This window comes from Nothoprocta perdicaria, unplaced genomic scaffold (assembly GCF_003342845.1).
Source record: "Nothoprocta perdicaria isolate Ctin4 unplaced genomic scaffold, notPer1 scaffold_1, whole genome shotgun sequence".
NCBI lineage: Eukaryota > Metazoa > Chordata > Aves > Tinamiformes > Tinamidae > Nothoprocta > Nothoprocta perdicaria.
In genome coordinates, this window is record NW_020454093.1 from 13,986,368 (window position 1) to 14,013,671 (window position 27,304).

The window sequence follows — 27,304 nt, forward strand, 5'->3', positions numbered from 1 at the left end:
TTTAGATCTGCTTAACTTCAGAGCATACTGTAACATCCCACTTTTCTTCCCCTTGTATTTTGAGGATAGGGTGGCTTAAGGGCATGTGGAAAACTGGTTATTGGGATTACTGCTTGATCACATCACTTTTGGGGACATTCGTGTGGGCAGTCTATTTGTAGAGTGTAGAATTTCATTATTAGTGTGTACTTTACGTTCTGCAAAATCACTTAAAGCTTTAGCTAAGTAATCTAAAACGGATCAAAATACATAAATTATTGTTGCAATTTCAAATCAAAGTAGGGGTTTAAAATTGGGAAAGGAAAATACTAGCAAAGCRATAGTTCAGCAATACTGTAGTAGATGTTTGCTTTTGAGAAGGAAATATCTGGTGGAATAAATTGAAGGGAATTGAATACACCATAAAGTATTTTATGAAACAAGAAGGTAAAAAATACAAATTAATAATGAGCTATCGATTTCTCCGCTAACACTGAATCAATTYATGTTTAATGAGAAGAAAATTTTGCTGAAAATCATAACACATTACAAATCTCCTGTCCAGATTTATGCCATATAAAAAGATAAACCTAATACTGACACATCTGTCAAGACGAATTCTTTAATAATTCTTTATTATTTACACTGCAGCTGTCAGATATCTAACAGTCTATAAAAATTAGCAAGGTATATAAAGTCTCTAAATCTTTTAAACAGACTCAACTTAGTTGGATAGAAAGAAACAAGCTTTTGGGCRTACCAGATGTTTTTCTTGTTCTTGAAGGCATATAAAAGATCCCATCACTCCTTAAAAGTTTACCTCTCCAATACCATTATTGAAATTATTGCATCATTATTTTTCAAAAATATTTTTGTAGTATCTGAAGTGTGAAAGTGAGAAACAGGATTCAGTGTGTGATCTGCAAAGTTGTTCTTCTCCAAAGCTGAAAGTACCCAGGAAAAAGTGAAGTTCTCCTCCACCATATAACTGGCAGCTTTTTCATCAGGTGGTTCAAAAGCTGTAGAGACTAACAAACAGGGTTATTCTTTCTCTACCTTGCAAATCCTAACTGTACACAATTAAAAAGGTTAGGGTGAAAAATAGGGGAGCTTTCCATGTTCAGAAGTTAAAAGGAACTTCAAAAAAAACTGAAGTCACCATAGACTGTTAATCTGACTAATAAATACACTGATAGCCTTTTCAAGACTCTTCAGTCTCTCAGCATCTCTGTGAAGGAGAATTCCCTTTTCTAGAGGGKAAAACTGGTGAGCACAGATGTTTAATAACTGAAAAACACACGTAATTCTTGACAGAAAAGTCTAGCTCCATGGATCAGCCTGCTCAGCAGTGTGCAGTACCACAAGAATTTCTGAACTGGTAAGTATAAGCAAAAAAACAGCAAAATGAACATACTTGAACTGCAGGGAAACCTAGTGGTTTTCCTCCACTCTCCTGTGAATCAATAATTTTCAAGGCTCTTCTTATTTATGACCRACTCTCTCAAACCCTCCACATTTGCAGTCACTCTTCTTCTTTCTCAGAATATTTAAATTAAAATTGTTCTAATGTGCTATGCTATGATTATTTCACACTATTGTTTCCACTATTCATCGGAAGTTTGAAGGAAGTTATTTTTTACACCCTTTGAAGCTGTTATTTTAAGCCAAGATGACAGTGTTCATAATCTTTCAAACAAGTTGACAGATAGTTCTGCTAATATGCACTGTAAATGTACATGTACATGAACCTTAAAGAAAAACCATGCACTGACAAAATAACATGCATGAGAAAATAATACAGATTTATGACAAAATGAAARAAAACCCTCTGAGGCAGGTGATTATAATGGATCACAATCATACTGAGGAAGTTTGGAGAAAGACAAGGCAGGGCCGGAATGCATTTGGCTAATTTCAGCATTAGCAAGTTACCCATGTCAGATTGGTGGAGTCCAAAAAAAAAAAAAAAAAAAAAAAAAAAAATTGTTCTTCCAAAAGTGTTTTTACTCTCTCTACGTACAGCTGGGAGACTTGGAATTGCACCAAAAAAAGAGTGGAAGCAGAAAACTGAATGAAATATTCACAGTGTGTGTGTGACTAGTCAGAACAAAAGAAGGAAAATTGATCACACACCAAAATCGTTCGCCAGACACAACACTACAATTAAGAAAAAAAGGTAAACACCTAAGGAGCTGTAAGTGCCTTGGAAAAAACAGTTAACTCATGACCCTAATTCACAACAAATAGTTACTCGGATTCCAAATGAGAAAAAGATCCAGATGACAAAAAATGGGACAGAAAAGATCCTTTTAAAGTAAATATATATTTATATATATTTTTCCCCAAAGAATTACTTAATATCACTGTTGTGGACAAATTCCTACACTATTCAGCAGTGAACACAAAGTGCTGCCAGGGCAGATAGGGGGATCCTCCAGGAAGATCTATTTTTACCGCAACACACCAAGGGAGGGGTTTACAAAGAGTAGCCACTGAGTGACCTGCTCATTAGTACAAGTCACTGTGACACCTGAACCCTCTGCYCATTCTACCAATGCCTCAGTTTATTAAATTGCAACAGGTTGTTTTTTACGTTTGCCCTTTGGTAAACTTGAATGAGATGTGAAGCTCTGAGGTCATATCTGGATCAGATGATAATGAAGTCAGTAGTGGAAGCCATGGCCACGGTGGCAAGGAGACATTCCTGTGAGATTTGTCAGGTAGCCTCTGCCACCTTGCACAGAGGTAGGGACTTCATGAACTGTCAGGGCAAACAGGGGCTTCCTGACAGCACTGGGAACTGAGAGTGTCTTTTGCTTGAGGAAAGAGCACTATTAGCCTCCTCTCCAGGGATAATCACCAGTTTCAGGAGGGAAAGTGAGGACATTTTGCTTTCACTGGAGCAAGGAAAGAAACTGCCATCTCCTTGAAGTTGGCTCTGATGGTTTAAGAGTTTTGACTCTTGTCAGCATCTTGAGGAATAAGGTCAACTAACATACTGGTGTCTGAAAACCAAACCCGCCCAGATACCTTTGTAGATGCAGGGATAGCAGCACTGTACAAAGTAGTCTAAGTGGCTGGGCCCAAATACCGGGGACAACATTCTGGATTTGCTTTGGGCTCTTAGCCTCCCACACAGGAGTACAGGTCAGTGACAGRCTTGAAATGACTCGTTAAATTTTTGCTTAAAAGAGAAAATAAATTCAGACTGTGAAAGCAGGCCCATACTGGATCAGCTCAGGCACGACAGCTCTACTGAAATAAGGTCAAGAAACTTGTGTCTACCTCAAAATACCTTTCTGAATTTGTCTTTTTTCCTGCATTGTCTGTGCCAAATCTATAATCTATAATAAKAAWGATKCWWGMATCWTTMTTAATTGATCAAATATAAAAAATTACYATTTTCCTTTTCAAACACAGCTTAAAAAAACAGATTTAATAAAGATGTAATTAAAATACAGACTAAAATTAGTATTTAATATTAAATACAAATGCTGCTTCAATTTTCACATGAAAAATAACTGCACTGTAATACAAAAAAAATCTGTGTACAGAGCTCTATACCACTTTGGAAAGTAAAATATTTGKTACTTTAGAAATAAAAAAAAACCTTTAACAATCAAAAGTTATTATGTCTCCTATCTACTTCTTCAAACAGCTTAGCTCTAGCTTCTTCATTATTACAGCCTTCTTTGCCTATTTTCCTGTCCCATCTACAGTTGCTTGTACCCCTAGAACTGCACCATGCCGATATGCCTAGAACATGTTATGGCTCCCTTGGCAAGCAGCTCTGTACCCTCTGTCAGGCTTGTAAGTACCTCACAATTCCAGTGCAGGATTCAGTCTCATCCTTGTCTCCTAAATCCTACTTCTACTAAATCCTACTAACACTTTGTTAGTTCTTATACAGTCACATGTTCCTTTTAATTTATTTTTTATTTCCACTCTGGTAATGTAAGCTGAAGAGGTGTTTTTTTCTTTTTAAAATTATCTTATTCCACCAAGGTGCCTTTTGAAATGCCYGATTTTAACTATAAGGACACTTCCAAATGGTCCCAGCATCTTTCTGCAAGTGTCACTAAAACACAATTCGCCACTGAAGCTTTTGGAAAAGTTGTACATTTCTTCATGGCACCAACAAGTGAAGAGAAAAAYTCTGTAAACTTAAAAAATGTAAATTCAAGGACACTATCATCTTCGTTTCCACTAGGAAATCTCTTTAGACTTGCATTGTTACATAGGGGTCACCAGTTGGAAATTGTACAAGATGCACAGGATATATCTTTAAATTATTCATAATCACCTTAAACTGCACTCAATCAGCATTGCAATATGTCATCCTACAGACACACAAAAGTTCAAAAAGAAAAGCACATGAAAAAGCAGACTACCAAGAGCACTATTGTTAAAGCTACACCAGAAAGCTTAATATTTCAATACTGTGTATGTTAAAATAAACAGCATACACAGGTGATGAAAGCCAGTCTCTGAAAAATTTATTATTCTGTTAGAACAAGTTTACACTTAGGATGAATTCTCAAGCTTCATGCCATTAGGAAGTTTTACTGGGTTTATAGTGGAAATAAAAACAGAAATAAAAATAGACGACAACTCAAAAACACAGGCTGCACTTTGAATATGATCAGCCGTCTTTCTTTTCCTTTACATGTGCACATTTCCCCTTGTCCTCAACAATCACATTTTATTCAGTCTTTGTGAAAAGTTCCCCGAGTTGTCTGTTTTGCCTTTTAAAATTAAATGTTTTGAAAGATGAAGTCGAACAGACTAACATAAATTATATTAACTCAGTATTATTTCCCCAAACTCATCCTATTCTACTGGAGTTGTAAAGCTTTCAAAGATTTATGATGTCAGTTTGATTCTAAGGATTTTTAACCTATTCACCCATATTCTTATTTTTGGCTTCTAAACAAACTGACCCTAAACTTATTTTCTCCTGCTATACATGCCATGAGCATTTATCCTATGGAAGTCAAAGGGATGCAAGGGATCCATTTCTTTGGATAAAATGGGTACAGATGASATATTTAACCATTAAATTTGAAAGGCAGTAAAATCCTGATGAGTATATTTGTACTGCCAATTAAGCCTTTGGAACTGAACTGGAGTGGAGAACTGGTTTGCAAACTCCACTACCCAAAGCAACAGAAAGCACTGATTGCTTCTATGTTTGAAAGATGAAGAAATAATATGAATTTTATGTATCCTTGATATTTAGATTACTAAATACAAAAAAAAAATCAAGTTGAATATGAACAAGATAAATTAGTCTATTTCATAATTTTGAATAGTTAAAGAAAAGTCTAAATAGCTCTAATTCTATTTCTTTCTGACCAAACTGCAATTCCACAGTGTTTAAGTTTACCTTAATGTTAAATTTTGCATTTTGGGTAATATTATAGAAATTGGTATTTAATGTGCAGCATTATACTTACCCAATGGGAAGCTGTTGTCCTTTGTATTTCATCTGGATAAATGACTGATTTCAGTATGAAGTTTTACAAATTACTGCCTAATATATTCAATATTTCAAATATATGTGGAAATATAGCTTTTTAATTACTTAGGAACCAACAAGAAATGTTAGCTTTTTCCATAAGCGTCACACATATATAAATACATAAATATAAAAGAGAATTAAAATACCCAAACCATTTTTATCARCTTCAACATTTCAACATTCAGCGCTTTGTATATTAAAAGTCTGTAGTGTTACCATATGCTTGACTTACACTCATATTCCTATCCCAGATCTGGATGGAGCCATCCTGACAGCCAGCTGCAATAAGTTTACCATCTCTGTTGTACGTGCAAGTTGTAGGAATCACCCGTTTACCTTGAGCTGATCGAGGTTTAAATACGCCTTTGTGCTTTTTTTCATTGTTAACATCCCATGTTCTCACAGTTCTGGAAAGAGGTTTGAGAGACTTGCTTTAGGCAGAGCTGATGTATACAAAATAACTCTTCTTACGATACAGTCACATATTTTTTCAGCATAGAAAGCATATAATTATGCTTAAAKGAAAATAATTACAAAGTAGCATATAACATACAACATGATGGTCAGAAAGCTAGAGTATAAAATCATTTCCAAGTAAAAAACTTGGAATCGATAACTTAATACGGAAACTTRTATTAATACGCAGATGAAGTTAAAAAAGAAAAACTGTCTTCCCAAGCTCTCTTCTAAACATGTATAATTACTTGTAATTGAACAAGGACAAATATAAAGATACCGCACAGTATTCACTGTCACTAGAAATCAGAAATATGTATTTAGTACTTAACAAGAACTAAGACCTCAAGAAAGGATGAAAACTCTCACAAATTGGTCAGCTACACAGACTGCCTTCATTGCTCTAAGATGGCAATAACTAATAATTCAGTTTTAAAGCTGCAGTACTGCAGGGTGTCAGCTTATTATTTGGACTTTTTTAATTTTAAGGAGTATTAAACAATTAATTGCAATATTATTGTAGTTTCACTAATCCTAAGGGCTGTGATTTCTGTGCTAAGTGTGTTGTTTGGATACTTTGAGAAGACTCATTTACGTAATACTATTTCCTAGAGTTGAGCTTTTCCCACATTATCAGCACAATAAATACAACCTCTTTCTTTTTAATGGAAAAAAGAGCATCTATCTTGGTCCTCAATGTTTCCTAGAGACATAAAAACATCCAAATGAGAGAACTAACACACTGAAATACAGGTGGATTCTTTAAACTGTCTCAGATACAAATGTTTTCTGTCCATTTAACATCTTGCTTTCTTTCCAGATAAAAATTCAAAACTCTTCTGGCATCCAATGCAGAGCAGAGTTTCAGGACTTGGCAAAGGAAGGAAGACCATTAATTTAGAAAGAAAGAAATCACTAAGTTCTCAGGACAACCTCATTTGTTTAGCCTATACAAACACTGCCTATGATCCAACAGCACGTAACTCACTGGTTCGCTAGCAAAGCAAAAACTACTTGACTAAGGCTGCCATTTTCTAAGAACAACACAAAGACACAGACAGGCTACAGAGCTGACATGCATAACCATAAGACAGAAAAAGCAAGAAAAAACAACCAGAAATAGCTCATGGAAGGTATATAAAACTGCATGTATAATGAAAATAAAGAGAAATCCAGTGAAATGGAATAAATCTCCAGTTGTCCATAAGGAAGTCAAGATTTCTTTTTTTTAAAGAGGTCTTCAAATCTTGTAACTGTAAGGCATCAATTCATTGTTCTATCTTGGACCACAGCGTAAGCTTTCTGCTCTTTTTCATTTTAAATAAAATGTTAAGTTATGATACATTTTCCAGTCATCTGGAATAAACCTACGTTGCTATGTATTGCAGAAATGTGTGTATTATTTCTTTGATGAAATAACTATATAAAATACTGCAATTTCTTGAAAGAGTGGAACAAGGACATATTAAAAGTTTGGGACTTTCATGACTCCCTACATACAGCCATCCCTTGAATCCTCTTGTTTGGAGGAGCAGAAAAGGTGTTTCTTTAACCAAAGCAGAATTTCCTTATGCATTTAATAAGTGCATTCTTTGTCTGATAATCCCATAACCTACTCTAGGACAATAACCCAACAGATAACAAGAATGAACAGAAACAGGGAGCCTTTCAAGAGGCACCTTTCCCAATCTGATATTTACTCAAAGAATTATTTGAGTCTACTTCCCTCCTCTTTCTCTCACAATACTCAATTCTTGCAGCATCTCATCTGACTGTCAAGTATCTCCAKTGTATCTATCTCCTCTTAGGATCATTTCTTCTGCAGGAGTCACAGATGAAATTTCTGAGGGACTTAGCATACTCACTTCTCAGATGTACAAGTTTACCAAATAACATGGTTATATACTCAGAATTTTAAAGAGGAAGAACAAAATATCAGATTTTTTTTTTTTTTAAWYTGAGATGTCTCATAAGCATGTCTGATGCAATTCCAAAGGCAATCTCTGAGCATCCTTCACCCATCTAACCTAACCTCTCTACAATCCTCATAGAATTTTCTGGATTCCACATTCTGGGCTTTCAGTCCTCCTCTTTTCAGGGCTCTGTGGCTTGTCAAAATCTCAATTACTTTTTAACAGCATAAATTAAACTCAAGCCTTCTTACTTCTTTTACCTTTCAACTGTAAAGAAAAGGGACACTCATGACCTATCTAGTTCTGCTTCACACACTACATAAGGTCAAAATTTTGATCCCCAATTCATACTTAACAGCACTTCAGTAGCACAAGAAGAAAAATCCAAGTTTATTGAATAACTCCTTGTGCTGTTGGTAATGCTGCCTCAAAAATGAATTGCATGCACTGTTTAAAAATCCACCTTGTTAAAGGGTGTTTAGTGTCCCCTCAGAATTTCCTTATAGTTCCCATAGTTAATGYTTACTGTCCCAACAGCTACTTGATCTATAAAAAAATTCTACAGGAATAAAAACGTAGTTMTAAGAAATCATTCATCTTGGGTGCAAACTGATGAATCACTTCCAGACAGGCCCCAACCCTTGAGCTAAGACTGAGCTCTTCAATCTGCTTTTTCAAGTCAAGCCTTCCCAGTGTTTTTACTAACACCTTTCCTTTTTGTTTCTTTTTTGTTTGTTTGTTTTTTTGCAACAGACATTATTTTGAGATGGGTCCAATGTAAGCTTGTTTATGTAATGGAAATCTTGGAAATGGAAATCCACTGCACTCAACCAAATGAGTTCTAGACTCCTTTTGGCCTAAATAGCTTCTTAAGAAAGATATTTTCATAGGTCTAAAATGCCTAAAACGTGTGGAGTCAAAGAAAAATGTATTACTCATATTCAAGTTAGGTAGCAACATTTAGCACAAATRTAACACTAATACTTATCTGTTGACAGTCACAGCAAAGTTATGTCTGAGCTCCATTGAAAACACAGGGTAAAAATATTCCCTGAACAATTTTCTTAGTTCTTTGTCTCCTGAAAACAGATTGTGTTTAATAACGACTTATTTACTAGTAAAAACAACGTATACGRAAGTGTTTTTTGAGAACTACCTCTTCACTGTATACGCTCATTCCTCCTTCATAGCTAATATTTTCATACTGAAGGATACCCAGAGCCACATAAATATTTTTAGATTCTTTCATAACTGTATTTTCAAAGAAACCTTAGGTTGAAAAAAAGGCTCCACTCACGCAAGCTTAACGTTTTTAATGGTGGATTCCACATCTGCAAAACAGATTTTGCACAGCTTTTATATTTGCCAAAAGCAATTCAAAGCAACTGGGAAAAGGATGGGAATGTTCTTTTGGAAAGGTAACATGGCTATTTTCCTGACCACTGAGAATTTAAATGATCCATATTTAAATAAACAACTAATTTAATTATTTGGGTCACTTTTCATTTTACAAATGGCTTTATTATTTTTTTCTAATATACTCTAAGACAAAACATCTACGAAAATTAACTTTTGACAGTGCTACTGTGTTATACAAATTATCCTAATGTCAATGCATATTCTGCAAGCAAAGAAAATTTCTCCAAGTCCCAATTCAGCAAGTCAGTGCCCATCCAAATACTGTATTTCAACATGGACTTCAGAAAAGGCAATGATTAAACTAATTCAAACATTAAAAACTTGACCTGTCAAATTCCACTAAGTTTCCTAGGGTATCCAGTCTTTGTACATTTCTATTGCATTGCAAATCAATCCTGCTCAATATTGAATAATGTTAATATTTGAAAAAATAAACTATCTTTATCAACTTACAATACAATAAAAAGCAACAGAACACGCTACTGCTAAGAAGTCCAGATCAAGTTTAATGCTGCCCACCTAATCAGTACTATACCTAAATACCTAAAGTAGAATATTTACAAAGAATAGCTGAGAAGCTCTCTAAAGATGCACTCCACACACATTCTGCTACAAGACCACGTCAGCAAGAAAACACATCAGCAATATTACTCTTCATCCATTTTGAGTGTAAGGATGTTATAGGTATCTTCCGTGGATCACTTGGGGCACAATGCAGGTTCATTTACATGCCAGATACTGAAAACGTATGTAYGCAAAAACAGATGGAGAAATCCAGAGGAACTTCCCATAGTTATTTGGCAGAAAAGCAGCTAAATAAACTACCTAATTCCTGCATCTAAGCAGCGTTAAAGCAATTTAAATCAATACAAGAAAATTCATTTCCACCTTAAGTAAAAGAGCAACTACAGCAGAGACAACTTTATAATTTATAACATCTCAACTACTCTTTTTCTTAAATACTCTCTGAATGTGTAAAAAAAAATAAGCAAAAAATATTTTTTTGAAATACAGCAAATAAGTTGAAGCAATTATTATAAAACTCTAAAGAGTTATAAAACTTTTTTTTYCATGCTTACACAAAACAGGTGGTCATTAATTCTTATATACATATTTATTATCACCACTCTAAAACTAATTTATAATTATTATTTTAGGGAAAAATATTTTTGAATCTTATGACAATGAATGGAAACAACTGTCATTACCTAGTACACATGAATTAAAAAGCAAATAACTTAAAGACACAAACAGGACCGCTGATCGCTGTTCAGCAGATCCACTGAATTACTAAGTAACAATTCTACAGCTGGTCAATAAATGCAATATTTGAGAAAAACTACATTTAAAAAAAAAAAAAAAAAGAGTCAGGAAGATTGGTCAAGTAGGAGACCAATCCAGGAGATTTGATGAGAAGTCACCACATTACACATGACATGGAAGTCCCAAGGGAGCATGGCACTGGGAAAAAGAGAACTGTTAAAGGCTGGAGGGAAGGAGACTTCAAAGCAGCCTGAAGGATGTGAAGTSCACTCTCCTCCACAGTACTGGCAACAAAAACGTATTCCTGAATTTCAAAAACATTTTGCTGTCACAGCATCCCCCCCACAAGTTTCAGCTGCTCCTGATACGATGGCATACTGCTTTAGTATAAAATACCCAGGATGAAGTGTTTTTCTCAAGCTTATAAGTGAACTTACATTCCCAGAAATTTTGTTTAAATCTAACATGTTATATGCAAAACCTTCTACGTCAATAAATATATAAGGCTTTCTTTTTTTAAAAAAAGAAAATAAGTTACTGAAAAAAATCCAAGTTTTGTAAAGGTCAAGTTAAGTTGACTTCTCATTCTCTCTGTTTCATCTCAGAAATGCCGTACACATCCAATTCAAATTTGTTCTGAATTTAATTTCTATCCTGGAAGGCAGTATAACATATTAAAATTCAAAAAGCTAGAGGACATACAGAAAAATAAATGCTAAATAAATATATATTATGCATCTTTTCCATCCATTTTCCAAAAGGGCAGATGAATTGAGATCTTATCTCCTGCTTCAGTAAAGAGTGGGACCTAATCAGTCTCCCTAAGGGGTGCGTTTGGTGAAGATCAAAGCGGAAGACTTTGGATAAAGAACATCTCCACAGTTCATGTTACTGTCACAAGCATGAACTGAAATGACTCAAGAGCAGTCTTGCATGGTAGAGCAAAAGCAGGAAGGGTAAATCACTGGGAAAACAGGATGCTTTTCAACAAGTCGATTAGTTAAGGCTATAAAAGAGTTCAAACTTATTTAGATCAAGTTATCTCCTTAACCCCAATAAAACCTCCCTAAATCAACACCTCTGCTGACAGTATCACAATTAGTCTTAATAGCTTTTGCTGCCACCTTAGATCTCAATCAGCCAACTTTTCTGCAGCTCCATTAGCAGTGAAGAACACATCAATAAGGAAAAAAGAYAGTATCATGATTTAAAGTTAAATCATTCTAAACAATGCAAAGTTTGACTCAGTTATATAAACTGTGTTTTATGCTACAGAAATTTTATAAAACAAATTTCACTTCCTACTCCATTTACTATAGTCTGCTCACATCATAATATTGCTACTACTAAAGAAACACCTATATGCCTTTCTTGATTTTGTCTATATACAATATAGTGAGAAAAAGTAGTGAACAAAGTACCAATGAAGTGTATTACTTTAAAGATAAGATCTAAAGGAATTTGTCTCTGTAATCAATGAAGTTTTTCAGGTGGGGGGAAAATGTCTTTTATTGTTTTGGTGGAGTCAGAAATATGTGCATCTTACAGAATAAATGAAGGGGAAAAAAATAGAAATAGAAAATAGTTTAATAATTTTTTTTTCTTTTTAAATAGAAGAGATTGAAGAAGTGGAAATTGTTTCAGCGCCCAAATTTATAAAATATTGAATAGCTCTGAGTTTGAATACATCGCTTTGTATTGCTCTTGTCTTCTGCATGCCTTAGGCCCTGAAATTTCAGCCTATGCAGTACTGAGTGTTAATAAAATTCTCAACTTGAGACTTTTTCAGCAAGAACTCAAGGATGTCTATTCAATAATTCAGCTGTTCTTCAAATACCCAGCTCTACCTTTCCTTTTTCTTGGGGAAGTAATGAAATTCATATTTTTTTTTTTTTTTAAATCTTTTAACAGTGAAGAGAAAATGCAGGATACTTCATATGTTTAGTTTCTTTTGACAAAATAGAGCAAGGGAAGCTCTTCAGAACTAAGCCATTTCAGAAAATTCAATTTCTAATTTTTCTTCTGTTTAAAATCCAAATGTGCTTTTCCTTAAAGCAAAAATAGCCTTTGCTAATAATGAGCAAATATCTCAAACTGGTGGTCCCATACTGAATTTGGCCCATTTAACAACCTCATCATTCTGATATCCACAATTCTGTGGAAGGAGAATTTTAGAATTGCATAAGACGCCATCTTTGAGCAGTTGCTCAGCTTTACAAGCCCCTGCGGTCCAGAAAAAAAGTTCCAAAGTTGCCATTCAATACCTGCCATTGAAAAGTAGGATCATCATCTTTCATCTAGAGAAGTCAGTATCAGAAGTATAAATTCACCAAATACTCCTAATAGCCTTTAGTGAACTCTGAAGTTGAACTTTAAGAAAACAGTTATAGTTTCAAACAGAGACAAAAAAAGTTTATTTTAGTGTCACCTCAGATGTTGGCGCATGAACAGCTTCACGTTCTTAATGAAGTAATTGAATTTATACATATACCAGATGTATGTGGATATGTCTATGCATGCATAYAAATCTTAGATATCAGACATCTCAGGCAACTTCCACATGAGACTGGATGCTATCGCAGTAAGCCAACAAGGATTTTAAAATAAACAAAAATTCTTATTTGAAAGTTTCATTTTAAAATATTAACTACTAATGGTGAAGACACAAGAATGACAAAAATAACTTTTCAGCTGAAAAATAAGGTATTTTTATAAGAACGGATTGTGCCTATATTCTATAAAGGACCAAACTCTTTCTAACTTCAAACACTTAACACAGAAACTGTGTCACAATATCAGTCTCTCTACTTGTAGACTGCATAAATGAATTCTATCCACACTGCAACTGTAATGAGCACATTATCCACCCTGAAAAAAAAAATTTGGACCATTTATGACATACTATTTTAGTTTCAAATTATTTTACTGCTGTCAAAATAGAGACTTTTCAAGCTTAGTAACTTTCACGGTTGCAAACAATTTATGATTAATCGTTACCCAGTGGATCACCTAGTTTTGCCCGTGTGTGTTCTGTCCTATGCTGTTACAGAGTGAGCTTCCCCTATTTCATAGGCTTGGGAATGGTAAATACCACGCAGTTCTGAGTTTATCATTTCAGAAAAACAAACTAAGCTAGTCTTGGAATGAACATATGAGCAGAGGGTCAAAAACTTAAAATGCAAATGAAGATCAAAGCATTAATCCATAGTACTTTGCAAACTAAATCTCCAGTAGGAGYTAGTGTTTACATGAACTGTAATGTCAAAGTACCTGATTAACCAATAAACCATGCTGCATGGAAAGCAGGACTTCTTATCACTGATTTAGGATAAAATACTCTTTTTAAAAAAAAAAAAAAGTAAAATTAAAATCATTCTACAGGAACAAGGTACAAACTCTACTCACTCTACAGTGCGAATATTTTGACTTCTCTGATACAAGTAACATTCTTGGGTACCTCATTTTTTCCTGCATTGCAGTAAGCTTCTAATTTTTGTTTTAWTTTTTTAGTCTTTAAGAAAAACTAGATAATCTGTCTGCAACAGAGTGAATCCCTTTTAAAAAAGAAATTATATAGTAAAAATGKCAGGTGAAAAGGCGCTCAAATGGAACCTTTTACAAGTGACTACATTTCTTACTGCAGCAGCTAACATTTTAATCGAGAAAAACTTCAGAAAAATATTAACATAAACGTACATAGTTTATAAAGACAAAAATAGCCTTACTAACCCTTTTGTAAACATACAGCTTTCAGCAAGTGCCAGCACAGTCATTACTCAAACTCCTCTTAAGCAGGCCTGCTCATTCCCTGTGCTTTCTTAATCAGCTCTGCATTGTATATATCTATAAATAGATAACTTCATCTAGGAAAATCATCTTCATGTATTTGGAGAGTACTTCACACCTTCAAATGTACCAAGACAAAAGGGAAACTATTATAGCAGTATAATACAAAGGACTACTCAAAGGGAAGACCAGTAATTTCCTATATTACAAACAAGTATCTAGAGATAACTCTCCAAAGACTCCTAATTTTGACTAATCAGAGCAAGTTTTCACATGAGCAACAGAACCAGAACCATGCTACAAACACATTCACAAAGCTCCTTCCTGCCAAACACCATGTTTGTACACCAAAGCAGGAGAACACAAGCAATTTCACAGTTAAAAAAAAAAAAATGGCCAAAATAAAAATAGTGAGTGAGTTTCAGTGAGTGAGGCTAGATGAAACAGATAAACAAATATTCCTATCATTTTATTTTAATAAAAGTTAATTCTGCTTTATTTTTACTCCATGAAACTGAGAAAAAGTTTTTACATAATATGCACAGTATTTCAATGTAGGTATTCAGTCAATAGCACTATGATACACTGAGAAGCTGTGATACTGATTAAATCAGAATGGTTGTAGAAGAAAACAATCTTTTTAATGCTAGTAAAGAACAGAGTCAGAGACCTAAAATTTCTGTAAAAGATGCAGAAATAAAAAATATTGTATTCAAAAATGTATTTTATCTTGGGATCAGGAACCCGTRTGTGTTACAGCATGGAACATGTTCCCACCTGGAACATACAGTCTGGATGTTCCTTATTTCTATGTTTGTTTATTTCTGTAAGTATATGAGGAAATAACTGGTTTCCTTTAAGTAGTATTTTGTTACCCCACATACTTCTAATTTTCATCCTGGTTTGAACTTTATAAAGTCAACACAAGCCACAAGAATTCATTTGATCCTAAATAACATTATCACCAAAGTCTGAAAGTGCCTTATTTAACTGTCAAAAAACACTTATTACAAGCAATAAGGCTTTTACAGAATATTACCCACAAGTGAGTTACTAACTTTGCATTCACTTAAATTGAGTTATGCATTAAATTCTTTTAAGTTACATTTCAAATAATTACATGCATTATCAAACAGATTAGGCATATCTGTTACATCTATAAAAAGCTGTCATCTCTACCTTTTCTGGAAGCTTGTAATAGTCTGCGTTTCCTCAAGACCTCCAACTTTTAAAATTGTTGGCCTATATGACTACTTGGGCTTCCACTTCAAAAATATTGAAGAGTTTGAAACACTAAACAAATTCAGACTAAAAGCTCAGAAACTAGAAAACAAATAAAGAACGTTAATCTCCACACTTAAAAATAATCCCCTTTCTTGCATTTTAAACAGACACGTGTTGTTACATATCATGCAAATCTGCTTAGCACGGTGTATTTAGGAACACCTACTTGATACCTGCATGCATAGTTCCCCAAAACACCAGAATGTGCGATGCTAACTATGATACTATTACTTTTCAAGTACAATACCTCAGGAGACTGGTAATGTCATCGAGACACTTTTAAACATAGGTTTTCTGTTAAAATAAATTAGTCATTCTAGAGTTAAGAGCCATTACTACAGCTGTAATAGCTCCGGCTAACCCTTATGTAAATAAATGAGTGGCATGTAAAATACACTTGACATCTTTTGTCCATTTGCACTTGGAAGAGTTTCCACAGAAAAGTGGTCCCAGGATACTAGTCATGGGCTTTAGGAATACTCTGAGGTAGTCTGTTTGCATGAAATAACTGGAAACATATATTCTGCGTTGTAATTAAATACTATTAATTTAACAGACTAGAAAAAAAAAAGCTACTAAAGTATCTTTCTATTAGCACTACACTTGTCTAGCATCATTAAAATACTCCCAATAAGAAAACCAAGGGAAAAAAAACACTTTCTACTCTAGAGAAACATATGATGGGCTGAAATACCAACTTATGAACAAGGGAAAATATCCATTATCAGAATTATTATAATTTGATGTAAAAATAATTGTATAATTAAAAAAACTCCCTAAACAAATTTTAGTGCCAAATTCTAACCCAAGATACCAACATTTAAATGTCAATATTCTTACAATAAGAATACTGACAGAATAATTAATTTAAAACTTAAGTGCATATTCCATTAAAGGGAAGACACCTTTTTTATTTACTACTAAARTTCTTTAGTACCTTTTATTCTGCTAACTGTCCATTTAATTTGCTGTGAATCGCACATCAGAAAGGAAGCTACAAATGAGTATAAGTAAATTATTTATTTTGAGGGGAAGAATGTTTATGGTCCAGTAAGTTTATGATGACAAAAGAAGATCTGCACCTTATCTCACCRAAAGTTCAACCACAGGAGACAGAAATGCTTGCCAGCAGACTCTAAATCATGCRGACACCAATGAACGTACATCTTAATTGCAGAGATTAGCTGACCAGAAGTTTCCACTGCTAATAATGAACTAAACTGCAGAACATTGGGCATACATTTTGTGTCTTAGCACACAGTACATTTCACAAGTCTCTGGTTTGGAAAGATTTCCAGAAGGTGAAGAAAGGTTGCCAAGTCCAAGCCCAATCCCACTCAAGAGAAATGCATATAAATGTGAAGCTTTATTAGCATATACTTGAGCAATATAATTAGGTTCAAAAAGTATGTTTTCTCTACAAAGGGAAAATTACTAAGAAAGAATCTGTTGGGAAATGATTTGCAAGCAGAAAGAGGGGGAAACAGATAATAAGCTGGTTGGTACTAAAGTGAAAGCAGATCAATTTTGAAGGGCTAATGTGTAATTATAACATTTTGTAACTAACACACTTCAGTGAAAACAGATCCATTTCCCACAATAAGTTTTACATAGCTAGACCGTGGATAAATAAAAAATTCTGTCATTCTCAGAAGGCCCCTGTATGGGTTTCTTCTGCAAAGATCTTCAAATGGCCTGTATAGCCTCAAAGGGTTAGATAAATAACAACTTTAACAGACATTCACAGCTCAAGCCTAAAACATTTATCTGCAGTAACCGTAGAGGTTACATGTGTAAGTTGATCAGAGATTTCACTATCAGGAAGTCTATATCACAGAATATATGCCCATTCCCATCTCAGACTTATTAACTGGTGCTTTTTAAGCTCACTAATTTGTAGCTGAAATTTCTCTCTTAAGCCGACTTTGATGTGGAGGCTCCAAATCATAAAGAACTTGCTGCATTTCTTCCTCAACAATCACTCCTGTAGTCACATAATCTTACTGTTGACAATACATAATTTTCATTCCCTTTTGAAACCTCACTTTAGCATCTGGCTATTGCACTTGGTTATGTCTTTGTCTAACAATGTAAAGAAATTTCAATCATCAGTCACTTTTACAGAATCACAGAATATTTAAGGTTGGAAGGGACCTCTAGAGATCATCTAGCCCAACCTTCCTGCTCAAGCAGGCACACCTAGAGCATGTGGCACAGGGTGGCATCCAGGCGGGTTTTGAAGACCTCCAGAGAAGGAGACTCCACAACCTCCCTGGGCAGCCTGTTCCACTGCTCTGTCACCCAGTAAAGAAGTTGCTCCTCACCTGGAGACGGAACTTCTTGTGCTTCAGCTTGTGGCCATTACCCCTCGTCCTATCGCTGGCCACCAGTGARAACAGCYTGTCCCCTTCCTCCCTGCATTCTCCCTTCCTGAACTTATACATATTAATCATATTAATCAATTTTATCTCTGTATCAATATTTCCTTGCCATTGTCAAGTCTCTTAACCTCCTCAATAAACAAAAGCACATTTACCTCCTTTAGTCTCTGTTAAGGAAAGTTTCAAGATTCTTCTCTGAAATTTTTACTGTCTTCCAAAATCCTTTTCATGTTACTGTCACTGAAGCTAGACACAGAATTTAGCTGTARTCTCAACAGTCATTGCCGAACAAAGGACTAACGTACTAGCAATGGTGTCATTAGAAGTTAATTCTCTGTGTGTCTATACATTTTCACAAGACGTGCATTTTTTTTTTTCCTAAAATATAGCTTCAAACTAAAAGCTCATAATGAATAAGCTGCCCAGGGAGGTTGTGGAGTTCTCTGGAGGTCTTCAAAACCTGCTTGGATGCCACCCTGTGCCACATGCTCTAGGTGTCCCTGCTGGAGCAGGAGGGTTGGACTAGATGATCTTTARAGGTCCCTTCCAGCCTTAACTTGGAAGAGTTAGTCAACATTTCAGTTGACTAAAAGACAACACACTGCTCTGAAAAGACTGCCGCTTCCTACTGTGCTTCTTGCACAGCTTCAGGAGGAGGAAAATGTTCAAGAAGCTCCCAGTAGCGTGAACACAATTTCTGTGCTCCAAAATAAAGCAGAATTATTCAGACTTCAGAAGAGAATGTCACACAGGCATATATGTTTGGATATTTGCATGTGTGTGTATGTGCATATACACCCTTACATAGGTATTGGCAAGAATTTCCTTATGTTTCCTTGGATTTAACTCTAGGCCATATTAATGACCAGTAAATTGTTTTTTCACCTCAGTGTTTCTGCTCTCTCTTCCCTATAAAAAACCATGACCCTAAACATAATTCAAGGTRACTTCTTTTTGTGCAGTATATCCTTGGATCCCAAAGCAGGAGCTASGCTCTATACCACGCAGTTTATTTTAAGAAGTAAATTCAGAAATTGCAGAAAAGTACAATTTGTACTTGAGAATTAATAATTTTTTAAATGATTCTGTAGATAAAGCTTTTAAAACGATCCCTCASAAGATGGCAATTCATTAGGGGTTCAGTTTCATGTATTTTTTGCCAATTGGCCTTCAAGTTTGTGAAGATAAATGCAGTATATRAGCTTAGTTTCTAGCACATGAAGTTTATGCAAACATCTTGGTATTGGCATGGCCATTTAACTTGGCTCAGCAGCTCTCCAAGCTGCAATCTGACCATTAGTAACTGTAATTATTAAATAAAAATGTTTAACATACTGATGCAAACGTGTTCAGACTACTGATATTTATCCTAAAGCTTGCTTCACTGTTCTGGCTTGCTCCTTAGGCAYATGGAACTTAAGTTTTAATGGATTCAAAGAAATACCACATTCTACATGACAGCAAGATCAGTGCATTTATGGCTTCAGTTCTCCAGGTATTAACTAGGAGGCTCCTGGAGGAGAAAGAGACCATTGGGGGAGCTCTTAGCTACCGGGGGTCTTAATACTGTTCATCAGAACCATATCACTGAAGTTATTACTGAAATATTACTGAAAGAGATCTAGTCCCAGCTACACAGTCTCTGGAGCTGTCCCTCAAAGTGCATGGCCAAMCGAAGCTGGAGATTATCCGAATCTAACTCTCACAATAATCCCCTGCTTTGGAAAACTCTAAGTAACAAGTATGTGAACMGCAGAAGGTGACTTGAATTCAAAACTTTGGGGGCACAGTTCTCAGCAAATGAACCCACACAGAAACATCCAGGCTGAAGGGAGCTTGCCAGTTCAGAGAATTATAATTGCATCGTGGGAGGAAGAGCAATTGACTGCTCTGCAGGAGCAGCACTATTCCAGATCTTGCTCAAATCTCTTTTCTGTGAAGCTATCAAGTCTTTATGCAGCCTGGACATAACAAAAAGGAACACATGTCACACAGCAATGGTCATGAAGAAGTCATATACCGATAGCTACCACCTACACAGAAAAGGAAACAAGACAGCTGGTGGGAGGAGGATGAGATAGCAACTATTCTAAATGCAAACCCAGCTAATAGGACGGAATTGGTTAAAATGTAAAAGGTGGAAGGCTGGGATGTGAGTGATCATGAAAGAGCACTGTTACCCAAGTGCATCAAATTTCAAAAGCACCCACAAAGGCTAAATCTCTTTAGTAGTGGGTAGGTATAGCGGATGTGCTAAGGTACAGGAAACATTCTTCTAGAAGTCAATCCTTGGCAGTACTAAACGGAAGTTATGCAAAAACACCTCACTTGCACGTTACAAGTTATATCTTTCACGCTTGAAGCAAGTTATTATTAATTAAATTATTAATAGTTCCATTAAATAAAACAGTCAAGCTACCAACAGTTAATATTTTTAAYCTGAAAATAAAGACTTTTAACTTTAAGAAGATTCTCAGTTTTCCTTTTTGATCATTTCTATGGTTATCACTTATAATTCACATTGCAAATTATACATTGCAAAAATTCTCTAGGGCAAAAATGTGTCCTTTATACTTCATTAACCAAAATAAACAAAAAACATTAAAAAAAGGAAAAACACTAACATCTTGTCCTGTGGGGCAGAGTAGTTTTAAATTTAAAACATACATTTGATAGAAGTCTAAGGACTGAGCTGTATCCTAAATTTTGAAAATATGCTGAATATATTCACTGAAATAACATCATCTACTTAACTACAGATAGATTTACCCTAAAGTAAAATTTATCCTTAAGTACGTTATTAAAGAGGTCACTTAAGGATGGCAGTCAATATTCTTTAACATACTTTTTAAGGACTATGAACTTACTAAAGCGGGGAGGTGAGACTTGTGAGAGAAATTTTCTGCAGTGAACCAGCTGTTAAGCAACTCCAGCCCTGGCTATAACAACAATTCGCAAAGTTCAGGACCACTAAATTTCAAGTTTGGCTGTGACTATTTTACACACACATATATATATATATATTTTATATATACATACACACACTCACACACATACTCTATATATATAATATATAGGGACATATAACATCTGTTCATGCAGTACTTTATATCTCTGAGCTCTCTTGTTTATTCATACAGAAATACTCATCACATGTGACAAGGAAATATCCAAATAACAGAAGCAGTATTATCCATTTCCTCTTCCTCCTTTGTTTTAATATAGAAGTCAACTGATATTTTGAAACGATATAAACAAGGAGTTAGTTATGTCTTAAAATGTAGGGGCTTTTTCTTTTTTTTTTTTTCCTTTTCCTTTTTCTTTTTTTTTTTTTTTTAATCCACTCTGCTCAGGAATATTTGCAGAGAAGAAAAATTTTTTAAACCTTTCTGATTTTTAAAGTTTTCCTTTACTGTTAGACAATATATCAATGTTGGCATTTCTGTTACAATAAGCTTTAATTCCGTTCTGTAGACTTGCTCAACATACCGCTAAAATTAAGATCCTCACCTTAAGTCTGCATTCCAAATAAGCTTGAATAAAGTGAAAAGGGTGTTAGGAAAAAGACAAATACATTATTTATCACGTGTTGTATCTGAGCCTTGGCAGGAATGGCAATGAGCCCATGCAATTAAAAGGACCTTAAGGGTATTCACAATCTTTCAAGATCAGTCACAGGAAACCTGGACCTAGGGAACATACAGGCAGAAATTAAAAGATCTAGTGATAGCCTGCATGACAAGGCAAATTAACACCAAAATTATGTTTTCAATTTATTTAAAAACAATGAAAAATKATTATGAATTTTAATAGCCAGATTAATGAAAACTGGTATTATTTGCACCATGCAAACTTTTAAAAACAGAATTACTACATTGTTTTCTGAACAACATAGTTCCTATAACTGTGCGTTTTTGATGCAATTGTGTTCTACGCACTTTAAACATTGAAAAAGCCATAAAAAAACAACTTATTACACAGTTTTGAGAGTATGCATTGGGGCATTTTCCTAGTTAAGCATACATTGTAATAAAGAATTAATTAGCTAAGCAGTTAATTTCTAGCTTAATTTGTTAGCATTTATTCAGATACACATTTAAGCAGAATTATTAATTAGAATTTTTTTAAAAAAAGTTCTTATGGCCCCAATCCTCACACCATCAAACAAACAAAAAAAAAAAAAAGTAGAATTTTCAGTTTAGGAGAGCCATCATCTGGAATATTTTCACGAAAACAGTTATAGTGAAGTAAGTCACTGCAGATTATGCAGTCACTAGCAATCACATAAGCACACATGAGCTAAAGAGAGTTAACTAAGTTAAGAAGATTTCAGATTTCAGTCTTCAACTCCCAGGGCTCAGATTTGGTTCATTCCAGGATGTAAACTGACCAGACTGTGTTTATCTAATGGAAGAGCTGAAAGGAGCAGGGCCTTTTTCTTGTGCTCAGTTCAAACATAGTGTCCCTGAACAGTCATACAAAACACACTGAGACTCCCTGCTGGTAACCCCTATATATGCACTCTGAAGTTGTGATAAATTTACAAATGTACAACTTAGAAGACATTGGAATCAAAAATCTATTCTTAAAATTTAATTAAGATCTTAGGATTTATTTTTTAAAAAATAATAAATTTGAAGTGCATTGATTAATTTCATTAAATTACGTTTCAAAATATTTCACTTATAGCAACAGTCGTAAGAGCCATGTTCTGGATTAAGTTATGTTCCTACTACTGTCGTTATCACCTGAAATTTTTAAGTTTTAGTAAGTTAAGTATTTAGTAAAATACTCKCCATGCTTTTGAAATTTTGCTTTTCCTTCTTAAATATTCTTTTCCTTTCAAACAACTTCCACAAATTACATGCAAAATTGTCTTTCATGAAACCTCTTGGCTTCAAAAGACCAACTAGAGGATGAGGCCTTTTTCCTTTATTTTTTAATCTGTATGCAAGTATTAACCACTCAAAGAGAAAGCAATGCAAATGYGAAAGTATTAAATTCCCAACATTGCAAATAACTTGCAATTTAGAAATGATTGTTTTAATATTGTTTTAGATTGTTTTAGTATTCCAYGTGAYGTTCAACAGGTACTCAAGCCAACARGACCAGAAGGTTATCAACTTTTCTTCATGTCTTTTACAGGTTAGAGTGGTTCCACTGCCCTATCTCTGTATACTCAGAAATGATGCTTTATTAGAGCCCATGCATGTGTTTAATGTGAAGTGCCCTCCTCCATGCATGCCACTTGTTGCAGCTCCTTTTCCAATGTGAGAATTGATCTCAGCATCTAAAGACGCAGATAGCACCACATTCTCTATTGCAAATTGCAAAACATGCACTGCAACTCAAGTAAAACTACAAGTAAAACTACCTTATATTTATACTTAGCCCAGATTTCAGAGCAGAACTAACAAATCCATTGCAGTTTCTGTAGCTCATCTTCATTGCATGAGACAGAACACATTGTCAAGATAAAAGAGTCTTTGAGATCAGCAGATAGTTGATTCTGCAAAACTAAAAAGCTTTCCATTTGCGACTGTATGGATATACATCTTCTTGACAGATAGAAAACCATAGGCAAGGAAACACTGAGGACCAAGTGCCAAATACATTCTTCTAGAAATGTTTAATAGGCTTTTTCTCAAAATTTTGCTTGAAAAAAAACCTTGCCAACAGTTGGTGAAAGGCACACCAACTCTAGATAGACTGCAAAAGAGCTACGATAACTTCCTAAGAGTAGACACACAGCATCTCCAACCACAGTATAGCATGGTACTCTGACGTAATTAATTGTAACTGAGGAACATTATAAAAATCGAAGAAATATTCAACTGAATGCAATCACAGATTCATCTGGCTTCCCTGGAGTTAATATAGTAAAGAGATTTTAGAATACCTATCTTTCCTTTTTTCAAAYATAACTATTTTTTGGAAATTAATAAAGGCAATATGTGAGTTTTGAATCACTGTTCATGAACAGTCACTCTTACAAATGTACCTTCTTCAACAATTCAAAAGCAACGTCAAAGGCTACCAACAAAAAAAGCCAGAAATTCACCAATGCTGATGGACAATCACARCCAGTAACAAATGTACCTTTTGAGAGGATGTTATTCACTAGCAAACCCCAACATGACATAATTCTTGAAAAGAATGCTGGCATTTATCTTTTCTAATTAATATTTTTCAAACTCACAAGACATCAGCACAATCAGTCCCTAACCAGATTACTACTTTAAAAATACAGCTCCAACCTTAAATTAATTACAGGTTATACCTTTAAGACTTAACGGCTTATGGTATTATTAAAAAGAATTCCTTCACTGAYGAAATATTGTCTTTAATACTCAAGTCTTATGTCGCAAATTAAACAGTTCACATTGTTACTTTTCACATCATCCACCCCAATCCTGGAAAAACCTTTCACTTGCATGAAACAAAGTGAAATGGGTTTAAAATATTTTTCCTTTAATGTCAGCCTTTTAGTGTCCCTGCAAATGCAATTACACATCCATTTATAGCAGTGTTTATCTGGATTTTACTTACTTGACTAGACCATTCCAATTCACTGCAATTTAAGCATAAGAGATGTACCAAATCCATATTTGGTTAGTTAGACATTTGTTTATGCGGGAGAAAATTAGACAATCTTGAAAATTTATAACATACTAAATTATTTTTCCTATTAGGAAAATAGTCCATCTTTACATTTAAATGAGCAATGAACATTTTAAAACAACGATTATAACACTTGATAAATATTTATATTAAGGAATAAAATTTTTGTGACTACAAGCTGAAAAAAGGATGCAGTTGGCTTTGTGTTCTTGTGTTTAAGAGTAAAATACTCCATAAAACACAACATAGTATTTTTGTTCATCTGGCAGAGTCTTATCAGCAACTGTGCATTTATTAGATTCACTTGTTTATATTTTTGTACAAACATATCTGGGTGTTACACTGGTAAGATAGTCACTTTGTGAAAAAATATCATTTAAAACAATAATTAGGGTTTTCTGTTTACTATAGAAGACTTCAGACAAAGCAAGGGGCAATTCACTTTTACAACTCCTGGGCTGTAAGTCTGGAGCAAATGGGACAGCATATTTGAATTTGATTTGAARCATCACTCCAAAACTCATTCCTGATCTTGCTAATGACATCTGCAATAAGGCTAGGAATCAATGCAACAGCCACAATAACATTTTGCAATTTGTTCCCTATCACAAAGATCAAGACTGGAGCTACAAACTCATATCCAACAATCTCTTTGATGTTGGTCAAATAATATAAACCAATATTAATCACAGTTGACTTAAAGCTTGTAACTTCCAACTGAAATATTGTCTCCTCAGGCAATTCATTTAGATTCTAGTCCCTGTGAGAAAATCTTTCTAATCTGAAGATATACCAGCTGATAAAGTTAAATGGAGTGTTAAGTTTTGTGCAAGAAACAAGTAAACTAAACAATTTTTCAGATCTCATCTAACTCTCTCTTAAGCACCTGACCATTTTTAAAATGAGGACTTGTAAAGCGAATTAGGACACAATATTAAAAGGCAAAAACCAAACAAGGCTCAAAAAGCCATGACAAAAACAGGCCTTAATACTCACCCATCATTGGAACATGTCAAAAATTCCTCCTTTATTTTAGGATGCCAACAGCCTGAATTAAGCATTGCTGTATGACCCTAAGAAAATAAACACAGAGATCCTAATCAAACTGCTAATAAAAGAAAAACTTAAAATTTTAGGATCTCATTTCATAAAACCATATTGTTACCAATAAAGACATACCTCTTTGTCAATCATTGCATGAGCAATTAAGCACTTTGAATAAATAAGTAYGAATATAACCAAGTAACTTCAGAAATGGGAGAGGTGAAGAAAATACTTAAATGTAGAGATGTACTTTTCATTTAAAGTAAATAAAATGTGGTTGAAACATTGAGAATATTATAAACCAAGAGGAGGTTCTTTTACTCAATACGTCTCCGTCAAGAATGTTATTTATAAATATTACTCTAAATCATGAAAATGGAACCATGACTAAGGATATCATGACTAAGGAATAAAATCTTTCCGACCACAGTGATTTAAATGATTTAAAGGTTTTTATATATGTTACTTCCTTCCATCTTGACTTATTTTCCTTTTGGAATTATAGAAAATCAACTATTCTTCTTTCACGTATCCTTTTTCTCTCTGAAGATAGTATAGCATCAGACTGYCACTTGGGGATCATTTTTTTTCCCCTCTAAGGAAAATTGTACTTCATAGAAAGGATGAAACAACACACATCAGCATGGTGCCATGTGAGTATTTCCAGGCAACAACAACAAAAAATCTGTTATCAAGGATACAGTACAAACATCCAATGACAAAGGAGACTATATTAGCATTCTTAGCGCAACTGAGGAAACATCTAAGGTGGATTTAACTTAAGGTGAGTTTTCAGACATATCCTTTTCAGATGGAAATATCAGAAGTTAAAATTTTGCCCAAATAAGAGAGATGACTGTTACAAAACTTACAAAATAAAATATTTTTATCCAGTTGTCTTTTCATCTGACATAGAAGGACATGTTCATCAACTACATTTAAACAGAAAAGTGGAAACTACATCTGCAACACTGTAACATTTAACTTTGCTTTAAACATACAGACAACAATGAAGAGTTAAGAAATATAAAAAACCAAAAACATAAAATAAGAAAAAAATGACACCACACATTTTGTACGTAGTACCACCAAAATTTCCAAAGTTTATAGGAGAAACAAAATTTCTATTATTTTTAAATAAGAAAGAACAGATGTTACCATTTGATGGTTTTATATACATATATTACTAGCCAAAAGAAATACTGATCTGACAGAACTTTTGCTTTTGGCAGAATAGTATTTAGACTAGTTATTTGGCAATACACTTTACAAGCAATATATAAATCAACTTTATCATCCTTTCGAGCACAAGATTTTATCACTACTTTTTAGGCCATTAATTTATTTATAAAACTGACCTGATTTAAACCATGTATGTTGGATGTGATCAAAACCCAGTCAACAGCTGTTACTATTTTTCAAAATGATGGGTCAAATTGAGATCTCCATTTCTATTTTTAATCACCAAAACATGTGCACTCTAGCTTACTCGTCTTGTACGTTCATGACTTGGATGGAACACACACTCTCCCATTCCTGCCTCAATAGAGGCAAAACTGGATGGGCAAGGGATATATAATTCCTAAAGGAAAGGGTAAAACAAACCAAGTGATCACATCAGAGCAATAGTTTCTAAT

The 27,304-nt window shown here is 34.4% G+C and overlaps 1 protein-coding gene across 1 annotated transcript in view; it reads right to left on the minus strand.

The window, feature by feature from the left end:
• WDR70 (WD repeat domain 70) overlaps positions 1 to 27,304 on the minus strand; it is a 117,985-nt gene that overhangs the window by 50,804 nt on the left and 39,877 nt on the right. The window contains exons 8-9 of the mRNA XM_026037965.1: positions 25,620 to 25,696; positions 5,733 to 5,907 (exon numbers count right to left, since the gene is read on the minus strand). Coding sequence (XP_025893750.1) covers positions 5,733 to 5,907; positions 25,620 to 25,696 — 252 coding nt within the window. The remainder of the gene's footprint in view (positions 1 to 5,732; positions 5,908 to 25,619; positions 25,697 to 27,304) is intronic.